The sequence below is a fragment of the Lemur catta genome, chromosome 6 (assembly GCF_020740605.2).
Source record: "Lemur catta isolate mLemCat1 chromosome 6, mLemCat1.pri, whole genome shotgun sequence".
In the NCBI taxonomy this organism is placed as follows: Eukaryota; Metazoa; Chordata; class Mammalia; order Primates; family Lemuridae; genus Lemur; species Lemur catta.
The window spans coordinates 99,128,369-99,145,410 of NC_059133.1; the positions used below are offsets into that span (position 1 = coordinate 99,128,369).

At 36.2% G+C, this 17,042-nt stretch overlaps 1 protein-coding gene across 7 annotated transcripts in view; it reads right to left on the reverse strand.

Moving 5' to 3' along the window:
- ERC1 (ELKS/RAB6-interacting/CAST family member 1) overlaps positions 1-17,042 on the reverse strand; it is a 486,124-nt gene that overhangs the window by 207,110 nt on the left and 261,972 nt on the right. For all 7 annotated transcript variants that reach the window (XM_045554665.1, XM_045554663.1, XM_045554660.1 and 4 more), the window contains one exon: positions 6,922-7,082. In XM_045554665.1, coding sequence (XP_045410621.1) covers positions 6,922-7,082 — 161 coding nt within the window. The remainder of the gene's footprint in view (positions 1-6,921; positions 7,083-17,042) is intronic.

The following is a 17,042-nucleotide window of genomic DNA, read 5'->3' on the forward strand; positions in this document are numbered from 1 at the left end:
CAGAACAGTTTTAGCAGAAGCATGAAGGAGGGAAGATATAAGGTAAGTATGAATAGTTAGAACTTTCTGGAGAATGGAGGTAGTAAGTACGCAGGGAGATAAAGCCAGAAATGCAACTGGCAACAGGAACAAAATTATGGAGGGTGGAACGAAACATGAAGCATCTGAGGGTTTCTAAATGTAAGAGTAACATACTTAGATTTATGTTCCTAATGAAAGTAGGAAACATTTCCACTGAGCAACTTGTTAGGGAACAAAACGTTCTGAATACACACCTACGTGTTAGAAAGGTCATCGCTGTCCACATTCCAGTTCACATTCAATTTAGTGATGGGGATTCCACTGCTCTCCCCAGACATGAGAAAAGAGAATGAAAATAATGAAAACAGTAACATAAGACTTTATCATATTTCATGCTATAGGAGAGGAAACCATAGTATGAAATGAATGTATCTAATATCTGCCTTTTACCAAAAGAAAAATAGAGATCTTTGTTCTTTTTTTTAAAAAGTTAATAAATAGTATCCATACACATATCTGAACAATTGTACTTTTCTGAGCCAGGCGCGGTGGCTCACACCTGTTATCCTAGTACTTTGGGAGGCCGAGGTGGGAGGATCTGAGGCCAGAAGTTTGAGACCAGCCTGGACAACATAGTAAGGCCTGGTCTCTACAAAAAATAGAAAAATTAGGTGGGCGTGGTGAGGCACACGCCTGTAGTCCCAGCTACTCGGGAGGCTGAGGCAGGAGGATCACTTGAGCCCAGGAGTTTGAGGTTGCTGTGAGAGCTATGATGACTGCACTCTAGCCCAGGCAAAAGAACGAGACCCTGTCTCAATAAATAAATAAAATTTATATATATATAATATATATATATATATATATATATAAACACTTTTACTGAGAAAAGAGAACTATCCTATTTTTGCTGTTTCTCATTTCTTTTACAATTTTAACTCCCAACTCCAGCTTTTGACCATTGGATAAAAGCAATTTGGCAATCTTGAGGATTACAAACATTTTATAAATGAGCTAAGAAACACAAACATAAAGAAAATATAAATAGGAAAGACAGTAAGGTAAAAACAAGACATAAGGAAAGAAAAGGAAGGTATACAATGCAGATATAGCCAAAGACAAAGCAAGACCAAGGGGGCTAATACCCTGTGGACACTCTGAGCTAGAAAGAGAACACCAAACACAATGCCAGGGCCCCAAACAGGCAGATGCACTCTTGTAGGTACTCTCCAAATGTGCGCACAGCCACCTGTGAAACTCAAGCTTAATTTCAAGATCAAGAGTATTTGCTATCCCTGCTAACTAGTAATTACCTTAGTCTAAAAAGTAACAGTAAAACGCAAAGCTATGAAAAAAGTATTTAAGACAGAACAGTTTTAGCAGAAGCATGAAGGAGGGAAGATATAAGGTAAGTATGAATAGTTAGAACTTCTGGAGAATGGAGGTAGTAAGTACGCAGGGAGATAAAGCCAGAAATGCAACTGGCAACAGGAACAAAATTATGGAGGGTGGAACGAAACATGAAGCATCTGAGGGTTTCTAAATGTAAGAGTAAGCAATCCTACTGCCTCAGCCTCCCGAGTAGCTGGGACTACAGGCATGCGCCACCACGCCCGGCTAATTTTTTTCTATGTAGATATTTTAGTTGTTCTTTAGTTTCTCAGTAATGTTTTGTAGTTTTCAGTGTGGAGATCTTATACAAATTTCGTTTATTCTTAAGTAGTTCATGCATTCTGATACTATTGAAAATGATATTTTCTAAAGTTTTGGTCTCTGTTTGTTGCTAGTATATGAAATACACGGAGGTTTTACATCCAGGCAGACCTCATTTTATCGTGCTTCGCTTTATTGTGCTTCACAGATACTGCACTTTTTACAAATTGAAGGTTGCGGCAACCGTGGGTGAGCATGGCTATTGGCATTAATTTTTCAATAGCATGTGCTCAGTTGGTGTCTCTGTGTCACATTGTGGTAATTCTCACAGTATTTCAAGCTTTACATCACCACAAATTACACTCGTATAAGATGGCAAACTTAATCAGTGAACGTATGTGTTCTGACTACTCTGTCCCTCTCCCTCTCCTCAGGCCTCTCTGAGACACAACAATATTGAAGTTAGGCCAATTAATAACCCTATAGTGGCCTCTAAATGTTCAAATGAAAGGAAGAGTCACACATCTCTTACCTTACATCTAAAGCTAGAAATGATTAAGTTTACTGAGGAAGGCATGTCAAAAGCCAAGATAGGCTGAAAGCTACTAGGTCTCTTGTGTCAAACTGTTAGCCAAGTGGTAAATACAAAGGAAAAGTTCTTGAAGGAAATTAAAAGTGCTACTCCAGTGAATGCATGAATGATAAGAAAACAAAACAGCCTTACTGCTGATATGCAGAAAGTTTTAGTGGTCTGGAGAGATCAAACCAGGCATGGCACTTCCTTGAGCCAAAGCCTAATCCAGGGCAAGGCCCTAACTATGTTCAATTCTGTGAAGGCTGAAAAAAGGTGAGGAAGCTGCAGAAGAAATGTTGGAAGCTAGAAGAGTTTGGTTCATGAAGTTTAAGGAAAGAAGCTGTCTCCATAACTCAGAAGTGCAAGGTGAAGCAGCAAAGATCCAGAAGATCTAGCTAAGATCCTCGATAAAGGTGGTTACACTAAACAACACATTTTCAACAGAAACAGCCTTTTATTGGAAGAAGATGCCATGTAGGACTTTCATAGCTAGAGAGAAGTCACTGCCTGGCTTCAGTGATTCACAGGACAGGCTGATTCTCTCGTTAGGGGCCAGTGCAGTTGGTGATTTTATGCTGAAGTGAATGCTCATTTATCATTCTGAAAATCTAAAGGTCCTTAAGAATTATGCTGAATCTACTCCGCTCGTGCTCTGTAAGTGGAACAGCAAAACCTAGACGACAGCACATCAGTTTACAGCATGGATTACAGAGTATTTTAAGCCCACTGTGGAGACCTGATTTTCAGGAAAAAAGATTCCTTTCAAAATATTACTGCTCATTGATAATGCACCTGGTCATACAAGAGCTCCGATGGAGATGTATAAAGAGATGAATGTTGTTTTCATGCCTGCTATAACATTATCCATTCTCCAGCCCATGGATCAAGGAGTCCTTTCAACTCTCAAGTCATATTATTTATGAAATACATTTTGTAAGGCTATTAATAGCCATAGATGGTGAGTACTCTGACGGATCTGGGCAAAATAAATTGAAAACCTTCTGGAAAGGATTCACCATTCTAGATGCCATTAAGAATATTCATGATTCACGGGAGAAGGTCAAAATATTAATATCAGCATTAACGGGAGTTTGGAAGAAGGTAACTCCAGCCTCATGGATGACTTTGAGGGGCTCAAGACTTCAGTGGAGGAAGGAGCCACAGATGTGGTGGAAACTTCGAGAGAAGTAGAATTAGAAATGGAGCCTGGAGACGTGACTGAACTGTTGCAACCTTAGGATGAAACTTGAATGGATGAGGAGCTGCTTCTTCTGGATGAGCAAAGAAAGTGCTTTCCTGAGATAGAATCTACTCCTGGTGAAAATGCTGTGAACACTGTTGAAATGATAACACGCAAACTTAGCTGATAAAGCAGCAGCAGGGGTTGTGAGGACTGACTCCGAAAGAAGTTTTAGTATGGGTAACATGCTATCAAATGGCATCGCATGCTACAGAGAAATCTTTTTTGAAAGGAAGAGTCAATTGATGCAGCAAACTTTGTTATCTTATTTTAAGAAATTGCCACAGCCACCCTAAACTTCAGCAACCATCACCCTGATTAATCAGCAGCAGTTAACATTGAGGCAAGACCCTCCACCAGCCAAAAGATTACAATTTGCTGAAGGCACAGGTGATTGTTAGCATGTTTTAGCAATAAAGTATTTTTAAATTAAAGTGTGCACATTGATTTTTAGACACAACGCTGCTGCACTCTTACTAGTATAAACAAACTTTTATATGCACTAGGAAACCCCCAAACTCATGTGACTCACTTTACTGCAATATTCACTTTATTGCGGTGGTCTGGAAGCAAACCCTCCATATCTCCAAGATATTGCCCTACTTAGACAACCATGTTGTCCATGATTAATGATAGTTCTAGTACTTCCTTTTGAATTTTATCCTCCTTCCCTCCTTGCATGATTAAGATCTCCAATATAATATTGAATAAGAGGAGAAGAAGTGGACATCTTTGTAATCTCAGGGGAAGAACGTTCAGCTTTCAACATTAGGCATAGTGTTAGTTATAAAATTTTCATAGATGCTGTTTATGGAGCTGAAGAAATTTGCCTTCAATTTCTAGTTGGCTAAGAGTTTTTATCGTGAATGGGTGTCACTTTTTCTGAATGTGATTATGTGATTTTTTTTCTTTATTCTGTTAATGTAATGAATTTAATTAACTCATTTTTGAATACTGAACAAGTATTGAATTCCGGAAATAAGCCCAACTTGGCTTCCCCAACATTATCTCCATCCTTCCTCCATTTTCTTAATGACTTTGGGACCTGATTCACTTTTTTCCCCAACTCTATCTCCCACCATGTTCTGGGAATGGTGTCCAGACCTCTTCAATCTAATGATTTTACTCTCTATCACCAAAGAATCACCTCTACTACTCCACCTCAAAATAGCAAGCTTTAAATTTTGCCTTCACTGACAAAAAAGCCTATCTTATACCTCTTTCACTAACTTGCTCCTAACAAGCATATGTGCAAGCTTTTTTGTCACGGTGATACTCGCAACTCTAACGTCTCTCTTCTCCCAGTATATCAACCTATTTGTGCCTTCACTTACTCATTCCTTCCAAGAGCTTAGCATCCGTAACATTTTTCTAAAAGGTTAGAATCTCTTAACGTTCCATTGTGTTCTCACAACCCACAACTACAGGTGACACCCCAGCATTTGCTTCCTCAACTCTCACGCTGCTGTCACAGTATCACAATAATCAAGTCCCATGAAAACTCATGCTAAGGTATCACGGCAAGATCCTCTGCTACTCTATTATTCAGGTATTCAAAATTTTTTGAAGTAGCAGAAGAGGTGATGTCAGCTTAAAGTGCTAGTTCGGTTGAAAAAATTTGTTTATTTTAGGCCAAAGGAAGACCGCGTATTTTGCAGAGAAGAAGGAACTAATAAAAAGTGAGAAAGGATTATGAGAGAGAAAATTACTGACAGAGGAAGACTACAGGAGGGGATCACTGCTTAAAATCTGTGATAGGGGTAAGAAGCCGGCCTTATGAAGGAGAAACTATCTTCTCTGAGACAAAAGTGAAGACAACAAGCGTATAGATAACTGCTGACACAATAAAGGTAACTGAGGAATCTCAGGATAGACTTGGTTTCAGCAAAATAAGAATAGGGCCTTTAGGTAAGGGAAAGGGTTAGGAATGGTCAATGAGAGAGTACTATTGAATTTTCAAAAGAGACGTACTTGTTCTAAACAGCAGGTCACAGAGAAGAAAAAGAAGCATGTACTATGTACTATGCATACATGCTTCACAAAAGATTATAGTCTCAGGAATCCTCAAGATATGGGACAAACAGGAAAATGTCATACAGCAAACTTTTGCTAAAAATTTTGTAAAAATTGGCTTCCAATGTGGCAAAATGTTAATTGTTGAATCTGGGGGATAGGCACATGGGAGTTTATTATACTCTTCTCTCTACCTTGCGTACCTTTGGAAATGTTTGGAATAAAAAATGTTTTAAAAAATTGCCTAGTCATCATACGACCTCAGAAGCAACTGTCCTCTTCCCCAGTAAGCTCACCAATTTGTCTGAACTTTCCAGAAGAGTTTAGGAATTTCAAAGAGGCAATTAGACACAGATAAATACATTCCAGAGGACTTTAAAATTTACTAAAGAGGAGGTAAAAATAATTCTATTTGACGAGAATTTGTTCCACATTTGACCAAATTTATTCTAGAGAGTGGGAAATACAAATCAGCATTAAAAAAAAAAGGACATGAACAGAAACTTTTCAAAAGAAGATAGACTAATGGCCAACAAACATATGAAAAAATGTTCAACATCTCTAATCATCAGAGAAATGCAAACCAAAACCACAATGAGATATCACTTATCTCCACTGAGAATGGCCTTTATCAAAAAGTCCCAAAACAATAAATGCTGGCATGGATGTGGAGAGATAGGAATACTCGTACACTGCTGGTGGGACTGCAAACTAGTGCAACCTCTGTGGAAAGCAATATGGAGAAACCTCAGAGAGCTACAAGTAGAACTACCATTTGATCCAGCAATCCCATTACTGGGCATCTACCCAGAGGAAAAAAAGACATCTATAAAAAAGACATCTGCACTAGAATGTTTGTAGCAGCACAATTCACAATTCCAAAGAAGTGGAAAGATCCAAGTGACCATCAATACGTGAGTGGATTAATAAAATGTGGTATATGTATACCATGGAGTTCTACTCAGCCACAAAAAACAAAGGTGATCTAGCACCTCTTGTATTATCCTGGATAGAGCTGGAGCCCGTTCTACTAAGTGAAGTATCCCAAGAATGGAAAAACAAGCACCACGTGTACTCACCATCAAATCAGTATTAACTAATCAACACCTAAGTGCACATACAGTAGTAACATTCATCGGGTGTCGGGCAGGTGGGAGGGGGAGGAGGAGATGGGTATATTCACACCTAATGGGTGTGGTGTGCACCATCTGGGAAATGGACACGCTTGAAGCTCTGACTTGGGTGGGGCAAAGGCCATATACGTAACCTAAACATTTGTACCCCCGTAACATGCTGAAATAAAGAAAATTATAAAAAAAAAATTGGGCTAAGCATGTTAGAGGTAATGAACCGAGCCTTAAGATGAAAACCATGACGAAAAGTACTTCTACTGAGCATGAGGAATAAGATTACTAACACCTACTTCATCTCCAGAACTTCCTCTAGGTGTTTCCTCCTCTCTGCCCGAAGATTGGTCAAATGCGTTTCCTTTTCTGCCAGAGACTGCTGGGTGGAGGACAACTTCGCTTTCATGGATTCGAGTTCCTGCTTTACCTTCTCCATAGCCATCAGTAACTCCTCCACCTATGATAAATGTGAAAAGGACAAAAACAGAACATAGTGGTCAATTATCGTCAGAGGAGCTGGGCAACAGACAACTCCTGGATCCACAATATGGAAGATACACAAGAACACATAAAAAACTTTGTATTCTTTCTGGATCATACATACATATTAAGAAGATACAGCAGAAAAGAATACCCCTACACTGTAATTCTTTTCAGTTTAGGTCAGAAAGAACTTAATTTTTTTTTTGATACATGCAAGGGCACATATAAATCATCAGTTTAAGAAGTCACATGTTGCCATAGACAATTTCTTTTAAGGACATTTTCTGGAAATTGTTCACAAATTTCTATGGAAATAATATAACACAAGTAAAAATATAAAGAGCAAAATCATATATAGAAGAATTTTAGAAAATAAGATATAAACTTGACTAATAACAGATTCAGCATTTACATAGATGAGTAATTTTTACTCATCTAAACTAATTTTCCTGTTTAGCCATTAAAAAGTTTCTTTTTAATGAAACAGCTAGAATTTAATCAGATAATTTTTTGCTCTAAAGGCACGTAGGTAGGGTTTTATTTTTAAGGAAGGCAGGAAAAAAAGTGTATATATGTGTATGTATGTGTACGAGTATGTGTAAAACACAGATAAAAAGGAGACAGACTGCTTTAAAAAGACCTTAAAAAAACGCCTTGCTAGAAACAGACCTGTGAACAAATAAACAAATAAAAAACTTCCCAAGAGCAGACAGACTACTAAAAGACAATGAAAAGAAACCAAGAGAGCAAAGCATGTACTTTATCAGTCATTTCTGCTTACTCTGGGTGGTTATCAAATCAGAATTATTTAAATAAACAGGTTCATTTTAATTCGGAAGCAAACTATATGCTGACAAACACATATGCTATTACCAAAAGTAACCTCATTCAGGTAAGCAAACAGCCAGCTACAACAGTAATGAGAGTTTATGTCAGGTTGCTGCTTGCCAAGAAATAATCTTGGTGACAACAACTCTTTTCAGAGAGAGAGAGCGGCAGGCAGGAGGGGTGGGTAGTAGAGGCACCTGCCATTCAATGACTACTACGTTCTCCCAATTTATGTGATGCTAAAACTGAGAGAATTCTGAAGACAAAACTGCAGAATGACAAACCAGAGTTGTTCACAGACGCCTGATATCTAAACAAAGTCTCTATGTCGACTAGGAACAGCTGCTAAACACTGATAGTAAGCAGATGCATTTAGTTTTTTGGCATTATTTAATCTTTTAGGAAGTGATCAAGGTAATGTCCTCAGCCAATAGCATCTCCACAGTCTCAGTTGCCATGGAAAGATATGGTTATACAGATCTCCTGGGATATGTATTCAGATATCTGCAAGCTTTACATGAACATATATATCACTGATTACATTTTATCAGTTTAATTTACGTAAAATCTTACCTAAAATTGGGCACAAATGATACACCAACCTATGTTCTTATGATAACACAAAATCAGTAATGGATAAGCATAGGAGCTCTAAAGCATAAAGCACAGGATGTATCTATCTTTTATGAACTTACTTTAAACATCTCAACAAGTCGCCCTCCCATCCTGTCTTTTGACACCCTAGATAACCAATGGTATCAGTTTCTTACATAACTTGGAGATATTTTACACATGTACAGGTAAGCATGTATAAACAATCTATTCTTCCTTTTTCTACACTATATACTACTGTTATGTATTTAAACTTTTTAGTAAACTTTTTATTAAAATACAATGTAAATACAGAAAAATACACAAATAAATGTACAGCTTGAACAATTTTCTCCAAGTGACCACATCTATGTAATTAACACACAGATCAATAAATAAAACGTTACCAGCACCCAGAAATTACCTTCATATCTCCTTTCCAGATAAAGAGTAACCAGTATTCTGTGTTTTAACACTCTAGGTTAGTTTTGCCTACTTGTTTTAACTTTATACAAATGGAATTATATAGTATATAATTTTACAAATTTTTAAATTCAGTGCTGTTATCTGTGAGATTCATCTATGTTGCTGGGCATAATCGTAATTCTGTAATTTTCATAACTGTATGAAAATGCCAAAATTTATTTACAGCACTTTTGATAATGAAAAGTTTTTAATTTTAATGACATTTAATCAATTTTTTCTTTTATATTTCTTCTATGTTGACAGCTTTTTGTATGGTGAATAAGTCATGAGGATACTCTCAAAGTCATGAGGATACTCTTCTGTCCCTTCTCGTAAATTCTGTATCGTTTCATGTTTAGATCTACCATATAAGTGTAACTGATATTTGTATATGTTGTAATGGTCAAAATTCATTTTTTTATCAATAGGAATATCCAATTGACTCAGCACTATAAACAGCAGAAGGACTTCAACAGTCCTGGTTAGAAAGAATTTTCCATCTATTTTGCAGAAAAAAAATTACTTAAAGACTACTTATAAATTATAAGAAAAAATGATTTAACAATGCTTTACATTGCACACAACCACCTTTAAATTTTGTAAATGAACAATGTGAAATGCATGCAAGAAAAAAGGGACCACCATATGCATATCTTCAGAATCAAGAGGAATGCACACATCTATATACTTACCACCCAGGAGCTTTGTAAGTGCAGTTATCCAACCATATCCCCCTAAATTCCCTATGAAAGGTAATCAGCATTCTTAATTTGTGTTACTTATTCCCTTACATTTTTTTTAACCTCTAATGCATATATTCCAAAATAAATTACTGTTTGTTTTTATCAGTTCATGAACTTTGTATAAATGGAATCCTCTGACTTTATTTCACCCAACGTTATGCTTTATGATGCATATTTTTTTAAAAAAGGCTCACCATATGTGTATATTCTAGAACCAAGAGCAAAACACACACCTATGTACTCACAACCCAGGAGCTAGCTGGAAGCAACGACAGCTCAGTAGCATTAACTATGATGGCAGCACACGGATTATGGTTTCCCACTAAACTGGATAGGCTCCTTGGAACGATGCCTGATTCTAGATTTGGGGCAATAAATGTATAAGACAAACTTTGTACATCTTTTGCTAGAAAGTAAGAGAAATAATAATCATGGCAAAAGAACACAGAAACTCTGATATCAAAACCAGCTAAAGATATTGGAAGAAAGGAAGAAAAAGAAAGAACTACAGAGGAATATCCCCTGTGAATACAGATGCAAAAATCCTCAACAAAATACTAGAAAACCAAACCCAGCAACACATAAAAATTGTGATTTGTCCCAGGACTACAAGGTTGGTTTAACATATAAAAATCAATCAATGTAGTTGCTGTGGTTTGGACATTTGTCCCCTCCAAACCTCATGTTGAAATAAGATCCTCAATGTTGGCAGTGGGGCCTAGTGGGAGGTGCTTGGGTCATGGGGCAGATCTCTCATGAATAAATTAATGCCCTCCCTTGGGGGTGAGTTTCCATTCTATTAGTTACCTGAGAGGAAAAGCTGTTTGTTAAAAGAACCTGGCACTCTCCGCCCCTGACTCCTCTCTCCCCACATGATCTCCATACACGCCGGCTCTCCTTTGCCCTCTGCCCTGGCGGAAGCAGCCTGAAGCCCTCACCAGACGCAGATGCTCAATCTTGAACTTTCCAGCCACCCAGAATCAGGAACCAAATAAATATTTTTTCTTTATAAATTACCCAGCCTCAGGTATTTCTTTATAGCAACACTGAGCAGATTAAGACAGTAATACACCATATTACTAGGATACAGGACAAAAACCATATGATCACCTCAATAGATACAGAAAAAGCATTTGACAATTTCTAGTACTGTTTCATGATAAAAGTACTCAAAAAACTAAAAATTGAACTTCCTCAACTGATAAAGGGCATCTATGAAACACCTACAGCTAACATTACCCTTAATGATGAAAGATGAATGCTTTACCTCTAAGACTAGGACCAAGAACAAGACCAGAATGTCTGCTGTTCTCATCACTTCTATTTAACACTGTACTGGATGCGGTAGCCAGAAAAATTAGGCCACACAAAAAATTAAAAGGTGTCCTCCTCAGACAGGAAGACATAGACTATATAGTTAAAGATGGCATGCTTTTGTACAGAGAATAATCCTAAGAAAACCACTAAAAATCAATGACAATAAATGAGTATATGAAGGTTGCCAGACACAAGATCAATATAGAAAACTCAGCAGTATATCCATACACAGCAATGAAAATGAAATTAAGAAAATAATTCTATTTAAAATAGCATCAAAAATGAAATACCTAGGTATAGATTTAACAAGAAAAATATAAGACATATATACTGAAAATGATAAAGCATTATTGAAAAAATTAAAGAAAATGTAAACAAATGGAAAGACATCCGTGTTCATGGATTGAAAGATTTAATATTGTTAGGATGGCAGTATTCTCCAAATTGATCTACTGGTTCAACATAATCCCTATGAAAACCCAGCTGTCTTTTTTTGCGGAAATTGACCAGCTGATCCTCAAATTCATATGGAAATAAAAGGTAGCCAGAATAGCCAAAATCGTCTTGAAAAGGATAAGAAATATTGGAGTACTACTTGTACTTTTAAACTACAAAACTTACTACAAAGTTTCAGGGCTGGTACTGGTTTAACGGGGGACAAACAGATCAATGGAGAACCGACAATCTATATATACCCTAATGTTCTGAGTCAAGGGTTTGACAAGGGGACCAACACAATTCAATGGGAACAAATGACTCTTGGACAAATGCCCCAGTCCTTCACATTTTTAATTTCTCAATGCCATTAACTGCTTGATGAAACTGGGTCATTGTGCTGTAGAACAGACCATATTCTGAATTCAGTTGACTATTTCTTTATAGTGCCATTTAATCTGTTCCTCTTGTCCTCATGTATCTTGTAAACTAAAAGATCTAAAGGCTTCATTAGATTTGGGTTTGGTTTTTTTGTCTTTTAGACAATAATCCTTCATAAGTAAGGCTGTGCAGTTCATATTGTATCACATCAGGAGACAAAGAATGGTTGTGTGTTTCACTTTTAGCAGTAACACTGATTAGTGGTTCAGATGGCAACGGTCTAATTTCATTATAAATTTTTCAATTAATCTTTTATCAAATTCATTTATCATCCTAATAATAATCAGTGAGGTTAAACATGCTTTATTTGTTTAGGGAACATGCTTTATTTTCTCTTTCCTTGAAATTACCAGTCATATCTATGCCCCATACCACAATTCACTGTTTTTCTTATTCTTGTTGATTTAAAGGAGTTACAAACACGTTAACGAACATATTTTCTAGATACCAACTTTTTATCAATTACATATGTAGCAAATCTCTTACCCTAGTTTATGGCTTATCCTTTTCTTTCATTATAGTATCTTTTAATAATCAGAAATATAGTCATGTGCTGCATAACATTTCAGTCAACAATGGACCACATATACAATGGTGTCCAGTAAGACTATAAAGGAGCTGAAAAATTCCTATAGCCAAGTGATGTCGTAGCCATCATGACAGCACAGCACCAGGCATTACTCACATGTCTGGGCTGATGCTGGTGTAAAGAAACTTACGATGCTGTCAGTTGTATAAAAGTACAGCACATATAATTATGTACACTATATAATACTTGATAATGATAATAAACTACTATGTTACTGGTTTATGTATTTTATTGTTATTTTTAGTCTACTCCTTCTATTTATTAAAAACAAAAGTTAACTGTACAATAGCCTCAGGAGGGCCCTTCAGGAGATATCCAGAAGAAGGCATTGTTACAAGAGACGACAGCTCCATGTGTGTTCCTGTCCCTGAAGACCTTCCAGTGGGACAAGATGTGGAGGAGGGATGATCCTGACCTGTGTAGGCCTAGGCTAAAGTGTGTGTGTCTTAGTTTTTATCAAAAAAGTTTAAAAAGTAAAAAAAAAAAAAAAAAAAAAAATCTTATTTTTAAAATATAAAATGTAAAGAAAGAAAATATTTTTGTATAGCAGTACAACGTTTGTGTTTTAAGATAAGTGTTATTACAAAAAAGTCAAAAAGTTAAAAATTAGGTGGTTTATAAAGTTAAAAAGTTATAGCAAGCTAATGTTAATTCATTATTCAAGAAAGAAAAATATTTTTATAAATTTAGTATAGCCTGAGGGTCCAGTGTTTATAAAGTCTACAGTACTGCACAGGGATGCCCTGGGCCTTCACACTCACTCACCGCTCACTGACTCACCCACAGCAACTTCCAGTTCTGCAAGCTCCATTCATGGTCAGTGCCCTCTACAAGTGTACCGTTTTTCATCTTTATTACCACATTTTTGTTGTACCTTTTCTATGTTTAGATATGTTTTGATATACAAATACTTACCATTGTATTACAACTGTCTACAGTACTCAGTACAGTAACATGCCGTAATAAGGTTCACAGCCTAGGAGCAACAGGCTATGGGTATGTAGTAGACTGTGCCATTTAGGTTTGTGTAAGTTACACTCTGATACTCATACAGTTACAAAATTACCTAAGAACACATTTCTCACACATAATTCAAGTACCTGTTAAGTGAAGCATGACTGTATCTTATATTACTATAATTGAATTTATCAAGCATTTATCTTAGGATTTGTGGCTTTTACATTCTGGTTAACAAACTTTCCCTTATACCCAAAGTCACATTTCCTACTTTTATTTTTTATTTTTTTCTTAATTTTTTGAAAAAATAGAGATGAGGTCTCGCTCTTGCTCAGGCTGGTCTCAAACTCCTGAGCTCAAGCGATCCTCCCGCCTTGGCCCCCCAGAGTGCTAGGATTACAGCCGTGAGCCACCTCGCACAGCCATTTCCTACTTTTATAGTGGCTTCATTGGTAGTTTGAATTGGTGGCCCCGATTATTCATTCCTCTATAGTAACAGCAAGCATCCACACCCTTGCTGTGGCCTCATGGTGGGCAGAGTACCTTGATTTTGGCTAGGCTATATGACTTGCTTTGGTCAATGGGATGTTAGCACATCTGACACAAGCTGAGGCTTATAATCTATGTGGTTGGGTTGTGACAATCTCTGCCACTGTCAAGAGAACAACATACTAAGTAGCTGCTGTCCCTCAGCTGGGTCCTATAAAGAGCCACACAGAGCAGAGCCACCCCAGTCAAGACCTAATACAGAGCCACCATGCTCAGCCCCCCAGTCTATGTGAGTGAGAAATAAATGCTTGTTATTATATGCATATTAGTCAGGTTTCTCCAGAGAAACAGAACCAATAGGACATGTGTCAAATACAGTATATAGATATAGATATTTGTGTGTGTGTGCATAAAGACTTATCATAAAGAATTGGCTCATAAGATGGAAGAGGTAGAACTCCAATCTCATTTTCCCCCATCTGAATATTCAATGTCTCAGTACCATTTATTGAAAAATCCCCTTTCCTCACTTTTGATACGTATCTTCAAAAACATCGATATCTTTCTGTGTTTCCTACTATGATCCAATACTTGGCCTATTATTGCACCAATACCACATTATATTAATTATTATAAGCTTGATATCTAATAAAACAAGTCTTGTCATCTTGCTCTTTTTCGAGAGCATCTTAGCTATTCCTGAACTTCTGTAAAAAATATTTATTGTTTATCATGTCAAGTACTGTTCTAGAATAGATAATAAAAGAGATATATATTTAGAACTTTAGTATCTTTCAAAAAGTTTTATAATTTTTCCCATAAAGATCTTGAACATGCTAATGACATTTATTCCTAGGTATTTCATATGTTTCTTAATGTTATAGCAAATAGTATTTTTTTATAAAATGTAATTTTCTATTCAGTATTATAGAAGTACAATTGATTTTTACATATTGATTCTTTGATCTAGCAGTCTTCTTAAATGCTTTTATCTATTGATTTTCAAATTTACTAGTAGATCAAACATATCAGAGTGACAGTTTTCTTTCTTTCCTCCCAATCCTTATAATATTCATTTCTTTCATTTGCCTTGTTACACCATCTAGAATGTCTACTACAATGTATTACAGATGTGATGACAGCATGCACTCTATCTTTAAAAGGAATGCTTTATAAGTTTTATTTGTAAGTAAGTAGTATAATTTTTAATAGATATCCTTTATTAAGTTAAGGAAATTCCCTTCTATTGCTAGGTAGTTAAGAATTTTTTAAAACTATAAATTAATATATACTTTTTGCATTTCTTATCTCATACTTCATTTTGTCATCTTTTATTGTAGTGGATTATAATAATTAGTTTTCTAATGTTAAGCCCCAACCTTGAACTCCTGTAATAAAACTAACTTTTTCATGCATATTTTTCTTTCTTATGTAAAATAATTGCTGTATTAACTTTGTCAAGTTTTGACATGAAATCCTGCTAACCTTATTAAATATGCTATTGATTGACTGCTCCTTCTTTTTCATTTTTCAGAACTATTTCTGTAAGATTGAAATTATTTGTTCTTTGTACGTTTGCTAAAAGTCACTAATATAAATCTCTGGGGTACAAATTTACAGGAAAAATTTTTATTACTGACTCATTTTTTCAGATTTTCTTTTCATATTTAGCTGTCTTTACTAAGTTCCATTTTTCTTGGCATTTGGTCATTTAGTCTAAATTTTCAAAAGTACTGGCAAAGATATCCTTGAATCTTTTTAACACCTGCAGGACTAGCAGTTATGAACCTTTTGTCATTCTAAACATTGTTCATGTGCTGTCTTTCTTTTTCTCTTTTAGTCTTACCAAATCCCAATTTTCTTAATGTTTTCAAAGAACCAATTCTGGGATTTGTGGCTCCTTTTCACAAAAGGAGGAGAGGGATTGGGCTGCCTGTTGACTCTCCTCCTTGGGCTGCCCTGGGCCTTTTCTGCTATCCTCCCAGAACACAAAACCCAGTGCATCTCTTCAACAGCTCACCAAGTACCTGTCTTTGAACCCCTGCCTATTCACTCCCTGAGAATTTCTTACTGTTTTGCTGACTTATGAATGCATATTTTATCAATCATCTTCAATTTTTTCTATGAAAGTTATTTCCCCAGCATCCAGTCTGCCGTGTTTAGAGATATGCTTTACCTTTCATTCAAAACTTTTTACTTCCAAAAAAAACCCAATCTGATTAAAAATGGGCAAAACATCTGAACAGACATTTCTCAAAAGAAGATATACAAATGGCCAACAGGTACATGAAAAAATGCTCAACATCACTAATCATCAGAGAAATGCAAATCAAAACCACAATAAGATCTCATCTCACCCCAGTTAAAATGGCTATTATCAAAAAGACAGAAAATAACAAATGATGGTAAGGAAGCAAAGAAAGGGGGATGCTTGTATACTGTTGCAGGAATGTAAATTAGTACAGTTTAGAGGTTTCTCAAAAAACTAGACATGGAACAAAATACTAGACATGATTTCCAAAGAAAGGAAATCAGTGTATCAGAAAGGTATCTGTACTTTCATGTTCATTGTAGCACTATTCCCAATAGCCAAGATATGGAATCAACCTAAGTGCCCATCAATGGATAAATGGATAAAGAAAATGTCATATATACATATAATAGAATATTATTCCACCAGAAAAAAGAATGAAATCGTGTCATTTGCAGGAACATGGGTGGAACTGAAGGACATTATGCTAAGTGAAAGAAGCCAGGAACAGAAAGACAAACATTGCATGTGCTTACTCATATGTAAGAGCTAAAAGAAATTTGATCTCATAGAGGTAGGAAGTAAACTGATGGTTACAAGAGGCTGGGAAGGGCAGGGAGGAGGAGAGGGGGAAAAGAGGTTAACTAATGAGTACAAACACATACTTAGAAGGAACAAGATCTAGTTTTTGGTAGCACAGTGGGGCGACTACAGTTAACAAGAATTTACAGTATATTTCAAAGTAGCTAGAAGAGAAGATTTGGAATGTTTCCAACACAAAGAAATGATAAATGCTCGAGGTGATCGAAATCCCAATTAGCCAAATGT